Source organism: Scylla paramamosain, chromosome 22, assembly GCF_035594125.1.
Source record: "Scylla paramamosain isolate STU-SP2022 chromosome 22, ASM3559412v1, whole genome shotgun sequence".
Classification (NCBI taxonomy): domain Eukaryota; kingdom Metazoa; phylum Arthropoda; class Malacostraca; order Decapoda; family Portunidae; genus Scylla; species Scylla paramamosain.
Genome location: NC_087172.1, coordinates 2,377,501 through 2,395,000, shown reverse-complemented (window position 1 = coordinate 2,395,000; position 17,500 = coordinate 2,377,501). Strand labels below are relative to the sequence as shown.

The 17,500-nt window shown below is 38.6% G+C and overlaps 1 protein-coding gene across 7 annotated transcripts in view; it reads left to right on the top strand.

Annotated features, from left to right (window-relative positions):
• LOC135111413 (adenomatous polyposis coli protein-like) overlaps positions 1-17,500 on the top strand; it is a 364,965-nt gene that overhangs the window by 199,763 nt on the left and 147,702 nt on the right. For all 7 annotated transcript variants that reach the window (XM_064024672.1, XM_064024675.1, XM_064024678.1 and 4 more), the window contains exons 7-8: positions 2,495-2,656; positions 6,296-6,401. In XM_064024672.1, coding sequence (XP_063880742.1) covers positions 2,495-2,656; positions 6,296-6,401 — 268 coding nt within the window. The remainder of the gene's footprint in view (positions 1-2,494; positions 2,657-6,295; positions 6,402-17,500) is intronic.

Sequence of the window (17,500 nt, the reverse complement as noted above, 5' to 3'; positions counted from 1 at the left end):
CGTGGTTTCATGAATTATAGGTTAAGCTAGCAGAGATTAGTGTATCTCAGGTTAGGTTAGGTTAAGTTAGGTTAGGTCAGGTGAGCTTGGTTAGGTTTCGTTAAATTGGATTAGTTTGAGCTAGATTAGGTTAGGTTAGATTGAGCTATGTTAGGTTAGGTTAAATTTCATTGGGATGGGTTAGGTTAAATTGCATTAGGATATGTTAGGTTAAGTTAGATATCATTGGGGTAGGTTAGGTTGGAATGTTAAAGGCAGGTTAAGTTAAGTTAGCTTGTGTTGAGTTGAAGTTGGATTTGGTTAAGCTGGGTTAGGTTAGGAGGCCAGACTGCATTGATTCTTGCTCTCCCGTAACAGCTGTCAGGTGTGAAGATGATTTTGTGTTGCACAAAATGACTGTGCAGATTATTTTATGTTTATCATAATCTTCAGCTGATGTCTGTGTATTTTGATGACATTTGTGTGTTGATGTGTTTATTGTGTATTTTGATAAGATTTATGTGTTGTGTTGTTAATATTGCAAACACTTTATGCACCACCACCACCACCACCACACTCACCTGGACAATGGCAACACTTATTATGTTACCTAATATAAGGTTCCTGTATTCTTAAATTAATCTGAATCCTAATTATCATAGTGTAAGATTTTTGTTTTCTTCCAAATTTTTATATTCTGAATATGGATTGTCATCATATATTGTTATAGTGATTAACTATAGGAATAATTATTGCTGTATATTCAAAATTATCAATACAAATAGAAAATTCTTTCATTAGTCCTTGGCACTGACATAATAGTTAGTGTAGATCCAAAATTATTTATATAAACACGTGACACACAAAACAAATTCTTTTATTAGTTCTTTGCTCCTTAAAAAAATAACAAATTAAGTTTTCTTTACATTATTCAACAACTAATGCCATACACACATCCATTACAATCCTGACAAATTTGCAAATCATGATAGAAATTTTAAGCTGACTTTTCCTGACATTACCAAATAATAGGTATTCATCTCTGTAGGTTTATCTTTATTTCATCAACCTGTTACTTTTACTGTGCCCTTCATAAATCAGTTATTCATATACATCTTCCCACCGATGAATGTTAATCCTTGCCTTACAGAAATAAGACCAAGGGATAAGAAAACATAAAGCATAAAGAAAATATTATATACATTGGTGTTTATACAGTAATAACAACATAAGTACATAAAAAATAAGGGAAGCTGCAAGAAGCCATCAGGCCTATATGCAGCAGTCCCTGTATGAATTATACCTACCTATTTCCACCTATCATCCCCCATCCATAAATCTGTTTAATCTTCTCTTAAAGTGTAATAGTGTTGTAATTCATTCAGTTTTTTTTCAGAAATCACATGATACATCGTTTACAAATATAAAACTAAGTGAAAGAATTAAAAAGAAGGAAGAATGAATTTTTAAACAACACTAGCATTAGTAATTGCTTCATGCTATATAGATACTGTATAGAGAAACTCACTTGAAGTAATAATAAAATTATATCATAACAGTAACATGTTTAGATGTTAATATTTCTCCTGTGATAGTTAAAAAGTAGCTATTTGGAAAGAAGAGTAAAGTCTGTGATCTTGTGACCTAATGTCTAAATTTGTGAGGGTCAACTAATATTCTTGTAAAGTAAAAATCATCTTGTTTGAAGGAAGAGTTGAGAGAAAAAGGGTAACATTTATGAAGGTCACCTGATTCTCCTCCCAAAGTAAAATGTAGCATGTTTAAAGGACATAAAAAGGATAAATTTGGTAGAGGTTGACTGATATACTCTTCTTAAACTAAAAAGTGACTTGTTTAAAGGAAAAAAACAGAGAATAAAAGACTTTAATTTGTGAAGATGGTGATAAACGTCTCCTTGTAATGAAGGCAAACTATTTAGAGAAAGAACTGTGAGACTTGAGTTTGTGGAGATCAATTGATAAACCTCTTCTTAGAATGAAAGCAAATTGTTAAGAATAAGAAGAGAGAGACTTGAGTTTGTGAAGGTGAACTGATAAAAATTTCTTTAGAATGAAAACAGATTATTAAGAGTAAGAACAGAGAAAGACTTGAGTTTGTGGAGACCAAATGATAAAACCTCCCCTTGGATTGAGAGCAAATTGTTTAGAGTAAGAACAAAGGAAGACTTAAATTTGTGAAGTTCAACTAACCTGTTTAAAGAAAAGAACAGAGGAAGGCAGACCAGTCCAGCTTTACAATCCACCCTCGTTTAAAACTTAGGCCGCAAAACACTCCTTACCTGACCGAACCACTCCACTCCTTACTCCAGCCCTTCCCTCCACCAACTCACTCCACTCCACTCCAACAAAGACCTTTCTTACTCCACTATCCCAGCCCTTCTATGAGTTCCCCACTACACTCCCCAAACCCTTCCCTTCACTAACTCACTCCACTTCACAGGGAAAAAAAAAATTACCTTCTCCACTTCACTTCACTAACCCACTCCACTTCACAGGGGAAACCGCCGGTGCCTGCGCCAGACTCGCTCCGCCTCCAGGGGCAGCCGAACAGGGTCAGGGGGCAGCCTTAACCTCCCTGGGGGCCTGTCCACCTCCAGTCTCAATCTCGACTCCCAGGAGGACGTTGCCACCCTCATCCTCACCCTCAGAAAGGAAAGGTGGGTGCTGTCTGGCCTGCAGGAGTCCATTTTCTTTTTTCCTGCTTTTTTTTTTTTTTTTTTTTTTTTTTTTTTGTGTGTGTGTGTGTGTGTGTGTGTGTGTGTGTGTGTGTTAAGGAGTCTTGCCTAGGGGAAAAAAAGGAAAAAGAAGCATTCTCTCAGTCAGGCCTGTGGGAGTCCTATTGTTTCCTTCTTTTTTTTTTCTTTCTTTTCTTGTCTTTTCTGTTTTTTTTTTTTTTTTGTGTGTGTGTGTGTTAAGGTGGCTGGCTAAGGGAAAATTAAATGGAAAAAGAAGGTTGCTCTGTTTCACTCACTTTCTTTATTCTTTCTCTCTTTTATTCTTTCTTTTTTTATATGTTAAAGAGACTGGCTAATGGAAAAGAAAATGGAAAAAAACTTGGTCTCTTTCTCTTTCTCTCTCTCTCTCTCTCTCTCTCTCTCTCTCTCTCTCTCTCTCTCTCTCTCTCTCTCTCTCTCTCTCTCTCTCTCTCTCTCTCTCTCTTCTTTTCTCTCTTCCTTCCTTCCTTCCTTCCTTCCTTCCTTCCTTCCTTCCTTCCTTCCTTCCTTCCTTCCATCTCCACATACCCAAAAGGAAAAAAAGGGGAAAAAACAAAGGGAAAAAGTCTTCTCAATTTGTCATTGTGTCAAGGTGCCATCAATTCTTCTCTTTTGAAACAGTTATATATCTTTACTTGAGTGGAATGACTTTGAAGGCTCCTTTTATATATCTAGGTACCTGTAACTTACCAATATGCTTAGTGCAGTGTGCATAGGAATGTTTTGTGTGTGTATAGGACTTAAAAATGATATTCCTCCTATAATTCTCATCTGCAAATTCTTCTAATCTTCCCTCAGAGTTCCCCAGTAAGTCCTAAGTCAGAATATAATAAATAAACATGCATTTAAAACTCGCGTATTGAAAAATTAAATGATAAAAAAAACAAAGATAGAATTGTGAGTGAATATTGTAACATCCATTCAGTGTGTGTGTGTGTGTGTGTGTGAGTGTGTGTGTGTGTGTGTGTGTGTGTGTGTTATATTCTGTTTGGGAAGTGTGGGAGAATGGCAGGCTATCAGCGAACAAGTGTTTGTGGTGAGGCAGCCTGGGGAGTGAATGGCGAGTGGCAGAGTGGTGCGGCTGAGGGTAGACAGGCTGGTGGTGTCAGTGGGAGGCCATGCACACACACACACACACACACATGCACACACTTGTTAGGGAAATGCATGCAGGCTGGGAGATGCAAAGCAAAATTGAATTCCAGAGCTGAGGATTCGTAGCAGAGGGGAATTTTAGATGGGATGATGTTTTTTTGTTATGTTGGTGGTGCTTTTTGGTGTTTAAAGGCAAGGTCGTGCTAGATTTGTTTGTTTATTTTATTTTATTTTGTTTACTTTTATTTATTTATTTATTTATTATTATTTTTTTTTATGTAGAAGGGACACTGGCCAAAAAATGAAGGTACCTAAATTCTTTCTGCTAAATTTCTGGCATATTCAATCTCTGTGGAATTTCAGTCATGTTCACACAGTCTCAGGAAAATTTTGGGGGACCTTCTCAATCTTGTATGAAAATTTCAGGAATTTTTTGTGGAAGGACATTCACAAAATCTTTCAGCTAAGTTTTTAGGGACATTCCAAAGTCTTTCAGCAAAATTTTGGGGACATTTCAAAATATTTCAGCAAAATTTCAGGAACATTGACAATCTTTTAGTAAATTCTGTGCCACATTCACAAAATCTTTCAGCAAAGTTTCAGGGAAATTGACAGTCTTTCAATAAAATCTGTGCCACATTCACAGAAGTCATTCCAGCAAAATTTCTGGCAAAGTCCAAAGTCATTCACATAAATTTCCAGCATCTTGAGCCTCCCAGCTAACATGATGTACTTTCATAACACTTCTTTGATAGCAACTAATACATATAGATAAAAAACACACCCACACTCAAAATCTGCCACTAAACACTGCATCTAAACTTTTGTGAATGGAAATTTAGTAAGATGAGATATAAACACCTTGCCTTATCTCACTGTAGGAATAAAATACAGAAGAGAGGATGCTCCGCCTCTTCCCTCCATTTCTAGTATGTTGCCTTGATGACTTGAGTGAAATATGATTATGGTATTAAATTTTCTCCAGCACAGTGAGAGTGGGAGCAAGTCAGTGCTAGAAATGCTAACTATATTGTAGGAACATGCATCATCAATAGTCCTTTTATTTTTTTTAAGTCTTTTTTGGTGCCCCAGACCAGAGCCCCTTAAAAAAAAAATAATAATAAATAAATAAATAAAGATAATAAAATAAAAATGTCTAAAAATCTCATGTCACTGACCTCACTCCTTAAACCCTTGTGGCAGACTTCCTGACCTGCTTCACCTCACTGCTACAATCCTCTTTATTATTCATGGATATCTTTTGTTGTGCAAGTCATATCACGGCTCAGTAATCACATTTCACGCTGACAAATTGTGTCTTGGGGTGCGCTGAATAGACTTGGTGGTGGTATGTGAGGAGGAAGTGTTGGTCAGTGTGATGGAGGAGGCTGTAGACATAAAGTGTGTTGTCTGATCTCCCCAACACTGTGCTGCTCAGGTCTGGGGTGGTGTGGGGGGTGATGAATGAGGCTGAGGGTGAGGTGGGTGCCTGTAGAGGAACAGAGGCATGTGTTTGTGTGTAATGAATGGATGAAACTTTGCTGATATGTACTGTAGACACTATACAAAAAAAAAAAAAGAAAAAAAGAAACAGTTTTGGGTGAAAGGAGCTGCTGTATGTGTGTGTGTGTGTGTGTGTGTGTGTGTGTGTGTGTGTGTGTGTGTGTGTGTGTGTGTCTTTGTGTGTCAACAGATACATTCACTATCACAACATTCACTATCACCAGCAACACACTCACATCACCACCACCATCACAGCACAATTGGGGTTCATGGGCTGTGGCATAAAATGAAGGTAAACTGCCAACCACTTGTTTTTAATTGCAGGGAATAACACTTTAGGAGACAATGAGGCTTATCAAGTTAAGTGGTCCTCCACACACACACACACTCGCACCACACCTCGTCCACTTCCGGGAGCATTCCACTTGTCCACTTTGATCCATTATAGTCATTGTATTGTAGACAGACAGGAGTATTTAGTGGTGTCAGTTCTCTTTAATGCTATGAATAGAAAGTGCTGGAGAAAAAAGGTGTATATTACAAAAACTCTTCCTCTTTTTATTATTCTTGTATTTATTTAGGTATTTACAAGGTTATATTTGATGTCACTGAAGGTTTAAGTTTTAAGGTAATGGTTATTTGGGTTAGTTGTTCTCTTTTACTTTCTCTTCATGGGCTCTCTTGTTTTATTTGGCGTTCCATGTAGGTCTTTTATTTAATTCTTTCTCTGCCTCCCCTTCTCTCCTTTTATCGAGCTCTTCCCTCACCTGCTCTTTACCTGATAATCTTTTCTCTTTTCATCCTTCTTTTCTCTTTTCCTCACCTACTCTTCTTTCCTTATGTTCTCTTAACTACATTCGTTTCTGTACCTCTTCTTACCTAATTCTTTCCTCACCTATTCCTTACCTGATACTCTGTTCTTGTTTCTCCTTTTGTACATAACGTTTATGAGTATATGATATAATTCTTCCATCCCTCCCTCAGATCACGACTGCTGCAGGAGATAGAGGCTGAGGAGGAGGAGAGGGCCTGGTTCTACTCACAACTTGAGAATCTTAATCAACAATTGCGTCGTTCCACCACTGACAACGTGAGTACAGATAACTACACTTTCTCATCAGCTGTTCGTTTGTGCCTCTTAACTCTGTGACTGCTGAGGACGATGGGACACTTGCTGGTTGATCTGAGGGATGCTAGACGACTTGGAAATAAAACTAGAGTGAAGTGTTTAGTTACCTGAATGCTCATTGTGGTTGCAGTAGTGTGTTTTGAGATTATGCTTTGTTTGTACAGTTCTGGTCATAAGTGAAGTAACATACACTCATTGTCATTTTGTTTTGTGTTTATTTCTTGGTTGTGTGTCCTCTGATCTAGCTGTCTTCTTACAATACCTGATAATTCTTGGAGTCGTCGTCACTTGATGTTTTTCCTCAGTCGTATTTTGTCCTCTCATCTCCTGACAGTCTCTTTATAAAAATCTGATTATTTATGGGTTCATTGCCTCTTCTGTTTTTTTTTTCTCAATAACAGTGTATGTACTTTCATTTGACTAACTCTTTTCATACCTGGTGATTGATGGCTTTGTTACCACTTATGTTCCCCTCAATCTTAAGTCCATTGATATGACTATTTACAAAACCTACCTGATAACTGGATTCATCGCCACTGTATTCTATCTTTTTTCCCTCAGTCATGCCTCCTCATCTCACTAACTCCTTGCAAAACCTGAAGATTAATAGATTCTTTACTATTGTGTGTTTCCCTCAGTCCTAATACTATTGAAAAAACACAAAACACAGCATTATTTCCTCTGACATCCTTACTTTCTCACTTTAAAAACTGACATTTGATAGATACTTAGATCAGAGGAGTTGAAATGAAAGGAAGGTACTAAACAAACTGGAAATGAGCAGATTGTGTTACTTGACTTTTGACTGTAACTGTACATGATTGTTTTGTTGAATGTGAAAAAGCCTTAGCAGTCACAGTGTTGGGTCTTCTATTGCATCTACTTATCTTCCTGTTATTTGGTGTTTAATGTTTTGTGAAGTGTTGCCCAGAGGATCAGTCGCTATTGAGGGAAGGTAAGGTAAGGTGTGTGGAAAGGGTTAGACAGGCAGGTGAGAAGAGTTAATTAGAGTGTGTGAGTTAATTGATGTACCTGTTTTTATTTGAATGTGTAAAGGTGAAGAAAGTTTGAAAAAAAGGCTGGGTTTGATTAATATAAGATTTAATGTTAGGCACTTTATTATTATTGTCTTTTAAGTTTTGGCGTGGAAGGAGAATCACAAGAAAATACTTTTTTTAATGTGTTTTGTCGAAAGAAAATTATAACTTTATATATCAATTTTCTCTGACTGAAGAAAACTATTTTTTTTTATATTTACACATTACAAAGGAAAGAAAACTATTAAGTTTGAGAGAGAGAGAGAGAGAGAGAGAGAGAGAGAGAGAGAGAGAGAGAGAGAGAGAGAGAGAGAGAGAGAGAGAGAGAGAGAGTAATTGTGCGTGCGTGTATGTGTGATACGTTTTCTTTTTACAACTTTTTTTTTTTCTTTTTTTTTTTTATATATACTTGTTTTTCCTCTCCCTGTGTTGCGGCGTTGATGTGTTTAAGGTGTTGTGGAGTGTTGGCACTTGCGCGTGTTTTGTCACGACCACACGCTCGTGACTCGTGTATTTATGGCGGCCCCTCGTAGCCCCGCCCTCGCCCCTCCCTTGTTCCGTGCACACGCGACCCAGGCCAGGCGGGGCGGCGCAAGGCGGAACGGAGCGGTTTGATTGTGTTTTTGGAAATGAGAGGAAAAGTAAAAATAGTTTCGTCTGGGAGGAGTAAGTAAAGAGAAATGGGTTATTATCTTTTTTCTTTTTCTTGTTCTTGTTACTCTTCTTCTTCTTCTTCTTCTTCTTCTTCTTCTTCTTCTTCTTCTTCTTCTATTTTTTCTATTTACCAAACTGATATTACGTTTTTGAACGAAGGAAAGTAAAAAATTCAGTTTTATGTATTCATTTATTTTATTAATGTTTTGTTAGTATATTTCTTTATTTATATTTATCGTTCTCATTTAGAGATATATATATTTTTTTTATTTTCGTTCTTTTTTTCTTTTTTTTTTCCAACTGCGTCATTGACATTCACCTTCGCATTATCGGGTTACGTCTCTCTCTCTCTCTCTCTCTCTCTCTCTCTCTCTCTCTCTCTCTCTCTCTCTCTCTCTCTCTCTCTCTCTCAGTATATTTTTAACACTTCCTGACGTCGTGGGGTTTATTTTCGCGCCTCTGTTATTTATTATTCTATTTTGACTGTATCTTTGCGTCACTCGTGGAGAGGTTTACGTTTTCTTTTATTTTTTTTTTAGGGGGACTCTTATTTATAGCGTATTTGTCCCGTTTTCTGTTTTTTTATTTATTTTTATTTTTTTTTATTGTGTGGTTAGGAGAAACTGGTACATATTTATTTGTTCTTGTTTTATTTTTTGTTTTTATTTTTTGTCTTTAAGTTTATTTTGTTGTTTGTTGTTTTCTTCTTCTTCTTCTTCTTCTTCTTCTTCTTCTTCTTCTTCTTCTTCTTCTTCTTCTTCTTCTTCTTCTTCTTCTACTACTACTACTACTACTACTACTACTACTACTACTACTACTACTACTACTACTACTACTACTACTACTACTATCTATTTCTTTCCATTTCTATTTATTCCCTCATCCCTTTATTTCCCCCCCTTGCCCTTAAATAATCCTTTCCCTTTTAGCTTCCCTCACTTCCTCCCATTCTAGGAACCCCCATTTCCTCCCCATTGTGGCGGCACTGTTTGGAAGTCCTCAGTCATCACACACTGCCCGCACTTAATTGTGGTGAGCAGCTGGGGGAGGGTGAGGGACGCAGAAGGAGGAGGAGGAGGAGGAGGAGGAGGAGGAGGAGGAGGAGGTACAGGAGATGGAAGGATGATGATAGTGGTGATGCATGATAGTGATGGCAATAACATCGATATATTACAAAAACAACAACAGTAACAACAACAGCAATGACAACAACAACATTGACAACAACAATAGCAACAGCAGGAACAGCGATGATGATGATGATGATGATGGTGGTGGTGGTGGTGGTGGTGGTGGTGGTGGTGGTGGTGGTGGTGGTGATGATGATGATGAATGAAAAGGAGGAGGGATAAGAGGAGGAGGAAAAAGTTAAGGAAGATGATGTTTTTGATAAAGAATAGGACGAATAAAGCAACAGAAGGAGGGAACAGTAATTAAAGAAGAGGAGGAGGAGGAGGAGAAGAAGGAGGAAGAGGACAGACGTTAATGAACAACGAAAATAATAAGCAACAAAAAGGAATAAAAGAAGAGAAAGAGGAGATGAATTAAACAAAAGTAATATGTAATACGAGGAAGAACATAGATGGAGAAGGAGGAGGAGGAGGAGGAGGAGGAGGAGGAAATAAAAGCACGAAAAGACAACAAAAAAACAGGAATAGGAGGAGAAGGAAGAGGAGGCAATGAAAGAAGGTGCAGCCAAACAAATCTTAACGAGGAGGAGGAGAGGAGGAGGAGGAAGGGCGCCTTTTAATGAGTTAACACCCATGAGGCGGTGACAAATTCAAGCTTGATTTATGTGTGTGTGTGTGTGTGTGTGTGTGTGTGTGTGTGTGTGTGTGTGTGTGGAAGGAGCTGTGAATCAGATGCATTTGTTAAAGGACACGTAAGAGGCGGTGTAGGACAGGGCGAGGAGTGACCTGCCTGCCTTCTTTCTTTATCCTGATGGCGAGACTGAAGGATGAAATAGTAATAGTGATAATAGTAGTAATGATAAAGATAGTTAAGATAATCACACCAGTAAATCAATTCGTTAAAGTTAAGTCTGCACTTCACCTCTTCTTTAATTTATCTTCTTACTTAAATGGTCATAGAAAATAAGCGATTCGATTTTATATTTGCGCTGCACGATTTGTTGAATGTTTCTTGCGCGCCAATATGTTTTTCTTTTCTTTTTTTTTTCTCTTCATTGATTGTCTTGTGTTGTGTGAAATTAATTATCCTTTTTTTTTTTTTAAGACGCTGTTTGTTGTTTTGCGCGTTTGAAACATTTCCCCTATTATTTGTTTGTTTATTTATTTATTTGCTTTGGTATTTAATTGACAGTATTTGCATTGTGTTATAAAGAACTTAAAGAAATCCACCTACTTTTTTTTCATATTCATTCTGTTTTCTTCTTTATTCTCCCATTCATTGTTTTTTCTTCCTTATTCTCTCCTTTGTTACTTATCGTCGCTTCTTTCTCCTCATTTTTACTAATACGTATCTTTTTCCTCCCCCAGTTATTTTTTTCATGCATCCCTTCTTTACCACTCAGAATTTTACACGTATTCCGAATAAAAAAAGAAAAGAAAAAAGGAAAAGAAAAACATAACCATCTACACTACACGCGCATCATTTTCTACTTACTCCCCATTTTCTTTCTTACCTCTTTTTTTTTTTTCTGTCTGGGTTAGCTGAAGGATAAACTAATGTGTTCTTGTTAACTAAACACGAGTTGCTTATAGCGTGACGGAGGGAGAGAGAGGAAGAGGGAGAGAGGGAGAGAGGGAGAGGGAAGAAGGGCAGCTGCTGTAGGAAGGAGGGAGAGGTGTGTGAGTGGGTGAGGGTGGGTGAGGGTGACGGGCGTGATTGGTGAGAGAAGGAGGATGGATAGACGGTGGGTGGATCAGTGATAGACGAGGTGGTGGTGGTGGTGAAGGGTGGGTGGAGTGATGGGATGGGGGGTGTGGGTGTGTGCAGGTGGTGATGTGTCCAGCTGTGAGAGGCGTGTGTGTTTATATGCGTAAGTGTGTGTGTGTGTGTGTGTGTGTACTGTACTTTGCATCTGGTTTCTCTTTCCCTCCCTCCCTCCTCCTCCTCCTCTCCCCCTCCTATCTTTCCCCTTGTGTACTCTTCCTCATCTCTACTCTCCCTCCCTCATTTCTACTCTCCCTACCTCATCTCTACTCTCCCCTCCATCTTCCTTACTCTCTTCCTTCAGTCTTGTCACGGATCTGTAGGGGTGTTTCTGTTTAGCTTAGTTTAAATGCTACATCTTTTTTTTTTAGGTTACATTCATCTTGTCTTGAATGAATGGAAGGGAAAAAAATATATATATAAAACTGAAAAGAAGTACATTATTATTCTATATTTTATCATTCTTTTTTTTTATAACTCTATTCTTTAATAATTTTTTTCCTTTACCTACCTTTGCCATCTAATCTAGTCTTTAACCTCGAAGCTATTTTCATATTCAACCCTCTCTTTGTCCTGTAATTAATCTATCTTTACCCCTTTATTGCTCTCTCTATTTATATCCTTTCTTTATCGCTCGCCTTGGTTTTAATATGTTCTGTTTTGATACTTGAACGATAACTTTGCTATTTTAACTGTTTCACTATCCTCTTATCTATCTTGGTTTAATTTTTTTCATTATTCTTACTTTTATCCATAAACTTTATCCATTAATCCTGTCTTTATATTTCTAATCCTATCCTTATCCACATTTCCTCCCCATTTTCTTCCTATATACACTTCGTTCCTTTCATCTTCCCTTCATCTCATTTGCTTTAGTTTAACCCTATCTATATTCTTCAGTCGTATTCTTATTCACGTATGTTCCCCATTTCTCTCATTCTCATTTATCTTCCTTCCATCTCGTTTACTTCAGTTCCTCCTAACCTTGTACTCCTTCCTGCTTACGTTTTCTTCATTTCTTGCAGGTAGATGGGGAGAAATCTTTTACTATCCTGTACTCTTACTTAATTGGTAGTTAATCACAAGCTTAAGGGAAGTTGATCAGCTGATTGTTCTTCCTTTGTTTTCTTTTTCTTTTTCTTCTTTTTTTTTTTTATATATAATGGGTTTTTAATGTCCTCAGAACCACTTAATGAATCTCCAGTTGAATGGGTGAAGGGTATGTCCCCTCTCTCTCTCTCTCTCTCTCTCTCTCTCTCTCTCTCTCTCTCTCTCTCTCTCTCTCTCTCTCTCTCTCTCTCTCTCCCCTTTCATCTCCTTCTCCCCTCTCACTTCCTCTCCTCCATCATATTTACATATTTACATCTCCCTCCTGTGTTCCCCTATCTCCGCACATCCTCTCTCTCTCTCTCTCTCTCTCTCTCTCTCTCTCTCTCTCTCTCTCTCTCTCTCTCTCTCTCTCTCTCTCTCTCTCTCTCTCTCTCTCTCTCTCTGTGTCGGGGAAGTGCTGACGTGAATACTAGCACACACACACACACACACACACACACACACACACACACACACACACACACACACACACACACACACACACACACACACACACACACACACACACACACACGCACAGTAAAGGCATGCGTGCTTAGGGTCATGAGAGAGAGAGAGAGAGAGAGAGAGAGAGAGAGAGAGAGAGAGAGAGAGAGAGAGAGAGAGAGAGAGAGAGAGAGAGAGAGAGAGAGAGATTTCTTGATAGGAATAAATAGCGTACAACAAAAAAATAGAGATAGAGAGAGAGAAAGAAAGAGAGAGGGAGAGAGGAAGCAAATCAAGTAAATATTTTGAGAGAAAATAAACACAATTTGTCAGAGAGAGAGAGAGAGAGAGAGAGAGAGAGAGAGAGAGAGAGAGAGAGAGAGAGAGAGAGAGAGAGAGAGAGCGCAAGGTGAAGGTCAAGGAGAAAGACAAAGAAAGTAAGAAAAAATATTTAGGTCAAGGTGAGACCAGAGAGAGAGAGAGAGAGAGAGAGAGAGAGAGAGAGAGAGAGAGAGAGAGAGAGAGAGAGAGAGAGGAATGAAGGAGATAATGAGAAAGAAGGGAGGAGGAAAATTAGACTAGAGATAGTTAGTAAAAAAAAAAAATAGAGAGAGAGAGAGAGAGAGAGAGAGAGAGAGAGAGAGAGAGAGAGAGAGAGAGAGAGAGAGAGAGAGAGAGAGAGACTTAATCATGCGAGGGGAAGGAAGAAGAGGGGAGGAAAAAAGAGAGATTTAGGTTTCATGAATTCTTGCTGTTTCTGAAAATAAAAGATTAAAAATAAAATATTGCTTTCCTCACAATAAACAAATAGAGTTGTAAATAAGAAGATAAAATAGATTAATAAAGTTCCATCTTTAGAAAACAACAATTTCACTTTCCTCGTTGAAAATCGATCACTTAAACTCTACAAAAATAAAAAAAAACACGGAAAAGAAGAAAAGAAAAGAAAAATTCAATTGTTTTCTAATTACGACTATTTTTCAATCAGTCATTTAGTTAATCATCACATCTTTATATTTTCTCCTCACCACCACCACCATCACCACCACCACCACCACCACCACCACCACTACCACAACCCTTTCATAGTTTAGTTTCTTCTCAGCAAAATTATTATCATTATTATTATTATTCTGTCCCGGAAGTTTATATATTTATTGGCGTAAACATGCTCGTCTGGCGCTTTCTTATCAGTGTTTGGGTGGAAGAGAAGCGTAGAGAAAAGTTAGAGGGAGGAAAGGAGGTATGGAGGTAGTGGAGAGAAGTAAGAAGGAAATGGAGAGTGGAGATGGTGGAGGGAAGGCTGGAGAGATGGAGTAGGGTGGATGAGGGGGTGGAAGAAGGGAGATAAGGAGGTGTAGGTGAGATGACTTATCCATGAAGGTTATGAGAGGGTGGAGAGATGAGTGGAGATGAGGAGACTGAGTGGAGGAGGAGGAGAGGAGGAGGAAGAAAATTAAGCGAAGTAAGAGTTAGAAAAGAGATAGAACGATAAAGTGAAGAAAGAGGAGACAGGAAATGGAGGATTTAGTGTAAAAGTAGAAGAAGAGGAAGAGAACCAAGGAAAACAGGAGGAGGAGGAGAGGAAGAGGGAGAAAATGAACAGGAAAATACTGAATAGAGAAATAGAAAAATAAAAGAAAATCAAGGAAAGTGAAAGAGAAGGAAAACAAGGAGACGAAAAAGTGAGAATATGAAAAAGAACGATAGGAAAAAAGAAAGGAAAGATGAGGGAAAAATAAGATAAAATAAAGAGATAAGAAAAGTAGGAACAAAGGTAAAGGAAGAGAAAGGAAGAAGGAAAGAGTGAATGAAGAGAAGAGAAAGGAAGGGAAAGAAAAAAAAGGAAAAAAATAAGAGAAAATATGGAAACTGAAGATAAATAAGGCAAAAGAAGAGAAGAGAAGAGAAAGAAAAGTAGAAACAAAAATAAAGAAACTGAAAGAAAGAATCGGTAAGAGAGGGAAACAAGGAAAAAGAATAAGTAAAGGGAAATAAAGGGAAACGACTAAGATTCTCACTTCCTGTTTGGTCATGTTTCCTTGGCGACCTGACCCACTTTGACCTGGCCTTGACCTCCCAGCGTGCCAGGAGGGGAGGCGGGAAAGAGGGGAAACAAGGAGAGAGACAGATCGATAGAAGGCGTGGCGAGGCAGAGGAAGAGAGAGGGAGAAATGGTGCAGGAAGGGAGGAAAATGAAAGGATGGTTAGTGAGAGGGAGAAGAGGAGATGGGGAAAATGTTAGAATAGAAAAAAAGGAAATTAGATGATACAGGGAACTAGAAAGGGAGGAAGAGGAGAGGAGAGGAGGAAAGGGAGAAAGAGTGAAAGAGGAGAGGAATAGAAAAGAATGAAAATGAGATAAAGAAAAAATGTGGAAGGAAAAAAAAAGATAGAAAATGTAAGATTAAGAATGCACAGAGAGAGAGAGAGAGAGAGAGAGAGAGAGAGAGAGAGAGAGAGAGAGAGAGAGAGAGAGAGAGAGAGAGAGAGAGAGAGAGAGATAGCAAACGAGAAAACCTAATCAAGAACAAGAACAAAAATACCCCAAGGTTTCTACAGATGGGAAGTCGCAAAATTTTCACACAACTAAGGATAAACTAAACTAAAAATAAGAAGGACGAGGAGGACGAGAGAAGGACGAAGGGAACTAGAAAAAAAAAGAAAAAGAAAACGTACAAGGAAAACGAAGAGGGAAATTATACAGAAAAAGGGAGATGAAAAGGAAATAAGAGAGAGGACGAGTGGAGGACATAATCATTTCTCTCCCTTAAAACTCTCGCCAGATGAAGGGAGAGTTTTCTTAGGGAGAGTTGGGGACGAAGAGTTAATTTTAGGGTCTCAGGGTCGCCATGGGAATAAAGAAGGGGAGACTGATAGGTTTGACTTGAAGGGAAGGGAAGTGAAGGGAAATGGGAAGGGAAGGGAAGACTTGTGTGTGTGTGTTTTTTTTTTTTTTTTTTTTTTTATCTGTTGATTTGTTTTACTATTTTGAAGTGTTTTTATTCATTTATCTCTCGTCTCTCTCTCTCTCTCTCTCTCTCTCTCTCTCTCTCTCTCTCTCTCTCTCTCTCTCTCTCTCTCTCTCTCTCTCTCTCTCTCTCTGGTAGGGTTGTAAACAAAGTAAACAAAATATTGATAAAGATTGTAGTTGATTTGAAACGAAAACTAAAGAACTCTTGAGATGAAAGTCACACACACACACACACACACACACACACACACACACACACACACACACACACACACACACACACACACACACACACACACACACACACACACACACACACACACACGCCACTTCTCACTCTCCTGCACTTGAATACCTGTAATTAAGACACCTGTACTTGCAAGGTGTTGTGCTGGAGGCTACCTGTGCTGTAACCCCCTCCCCCTCTCTCTCTCTCTCTCTCTCTCTCTCTCTCTCTCTCTCTCTCTCTCTCTCTCTCTCTCTCTCTCTCTCTCTCTCTCTCTCTCTCTCTCTCTCTCTCTCTCTCTCTCTCTCTCTCTCTCTCTCTCTCTCTCTCTCTCTCAGTTAGGGAGAGCGTCGCCAGCAGGAAGTAAATCAGAGCACAATACCTAGAACACATTCCTCCTCCTCCTCCTCCTCCTCCTCCTCCTCCTCCTCCTCCTCCTCCTCCTCCTGTTCCTCCTCCCCCTAGTGTTCTCAGCTGTGTCAACAAATACAGGAGGTCACAGCGGCGTGGGAGTCACAGGTGTGTTAAGGCAGGTGATTGACCCTCCCCTCTCCCCTCCTCCCCCTTCTCAGTCCCCATCTCCCCTCTCCCCCTCTTCTTTCTGCATCCCTCCTCCCTTCTTCACCTCTCCCCTCATCTCTCCTCCCCTTTCTCCCAAACTGTTCTCTCCTCTCCTCCATTTCCCCTCACCTTTCCTTCTTTCTCCCTTCACCTCCTCTCCCCAACTACACCTCTTCCCCCTCCCTCATTACCACCCCACTGTGATGCTTCCCTCTTTCTTCCCCATCCCCTTTTTTCGTTCTTCTCTCCCCTCTTCTCCCCTCCCATCATCTCCCTTCCCCTCGTTTCCCCTCCTCTCATCTCTCCTCCCCTCGTCTCCCCTTACCTCCTCCCCGTCCCCCATTCTCGTTACCTTCATTATACTTCCTCATACTTTCCTCCTTTCTCTCCCCCTCTCCCTCATCTCTCGTTATCTCCCTCTTCTCATTTATCTTCTCTTTCCTTACCTTTCATTTTACTCTTCCTTGTTGTGGTTATTCTCCCTCTTTCTTTTTCCTTATCCTTCCTTATCTTCCCCTCACCTGCCTCTCCTAGTCTTCCTTGTATTCTCTCCTATTTCCTTCTTTATTCCTTATTCCTCCCCATTGTTTCCTATCTGTATATTTTAAGTACATCTCTTTGTTTCCTAATTTCTCTTCTTTTTTGTTCTTTTTTCTTTGAATTTGTTTGTATTTGTTGTTTGTTGTATTTCTTGTATTGTATTATTTAATTTGAGGTGCAGGAGGTAATACGATTTTTGTTCAAGAATGCAATCACCACAGAAAGAAAGTAAAATAAAAGTATACAACAGTGAATAAATAGATAAGTAAATAAATAAATAGATAAATAAATAAATAAATAAATAAATAAAATAAGGAAAAAAAAATGTACACACTGCTCACTGAAATTAAACAACAAATATGAAATGACACAAAAACTCCTTATTTATTTATTTATTTATTTATTTATTTATTTATTTGTTTATTTATTCATTGGTAATAGGAGTTAACAGGAATAAAGTTCACCTGCTCTTCCTTTTAATTTACTTGGTTATTTATTTAATCTATTTTTTTTCTGTCATGCGAATAAAAAAATAAATAAATAAACGAAAAGGAAAAGTGTGAAATGTTACGCCGTGTGTGTTTCTTGTTGATTTATTTTATTTTTCTGTCCGATTAGGGTTACGTTAGGTTAGGTT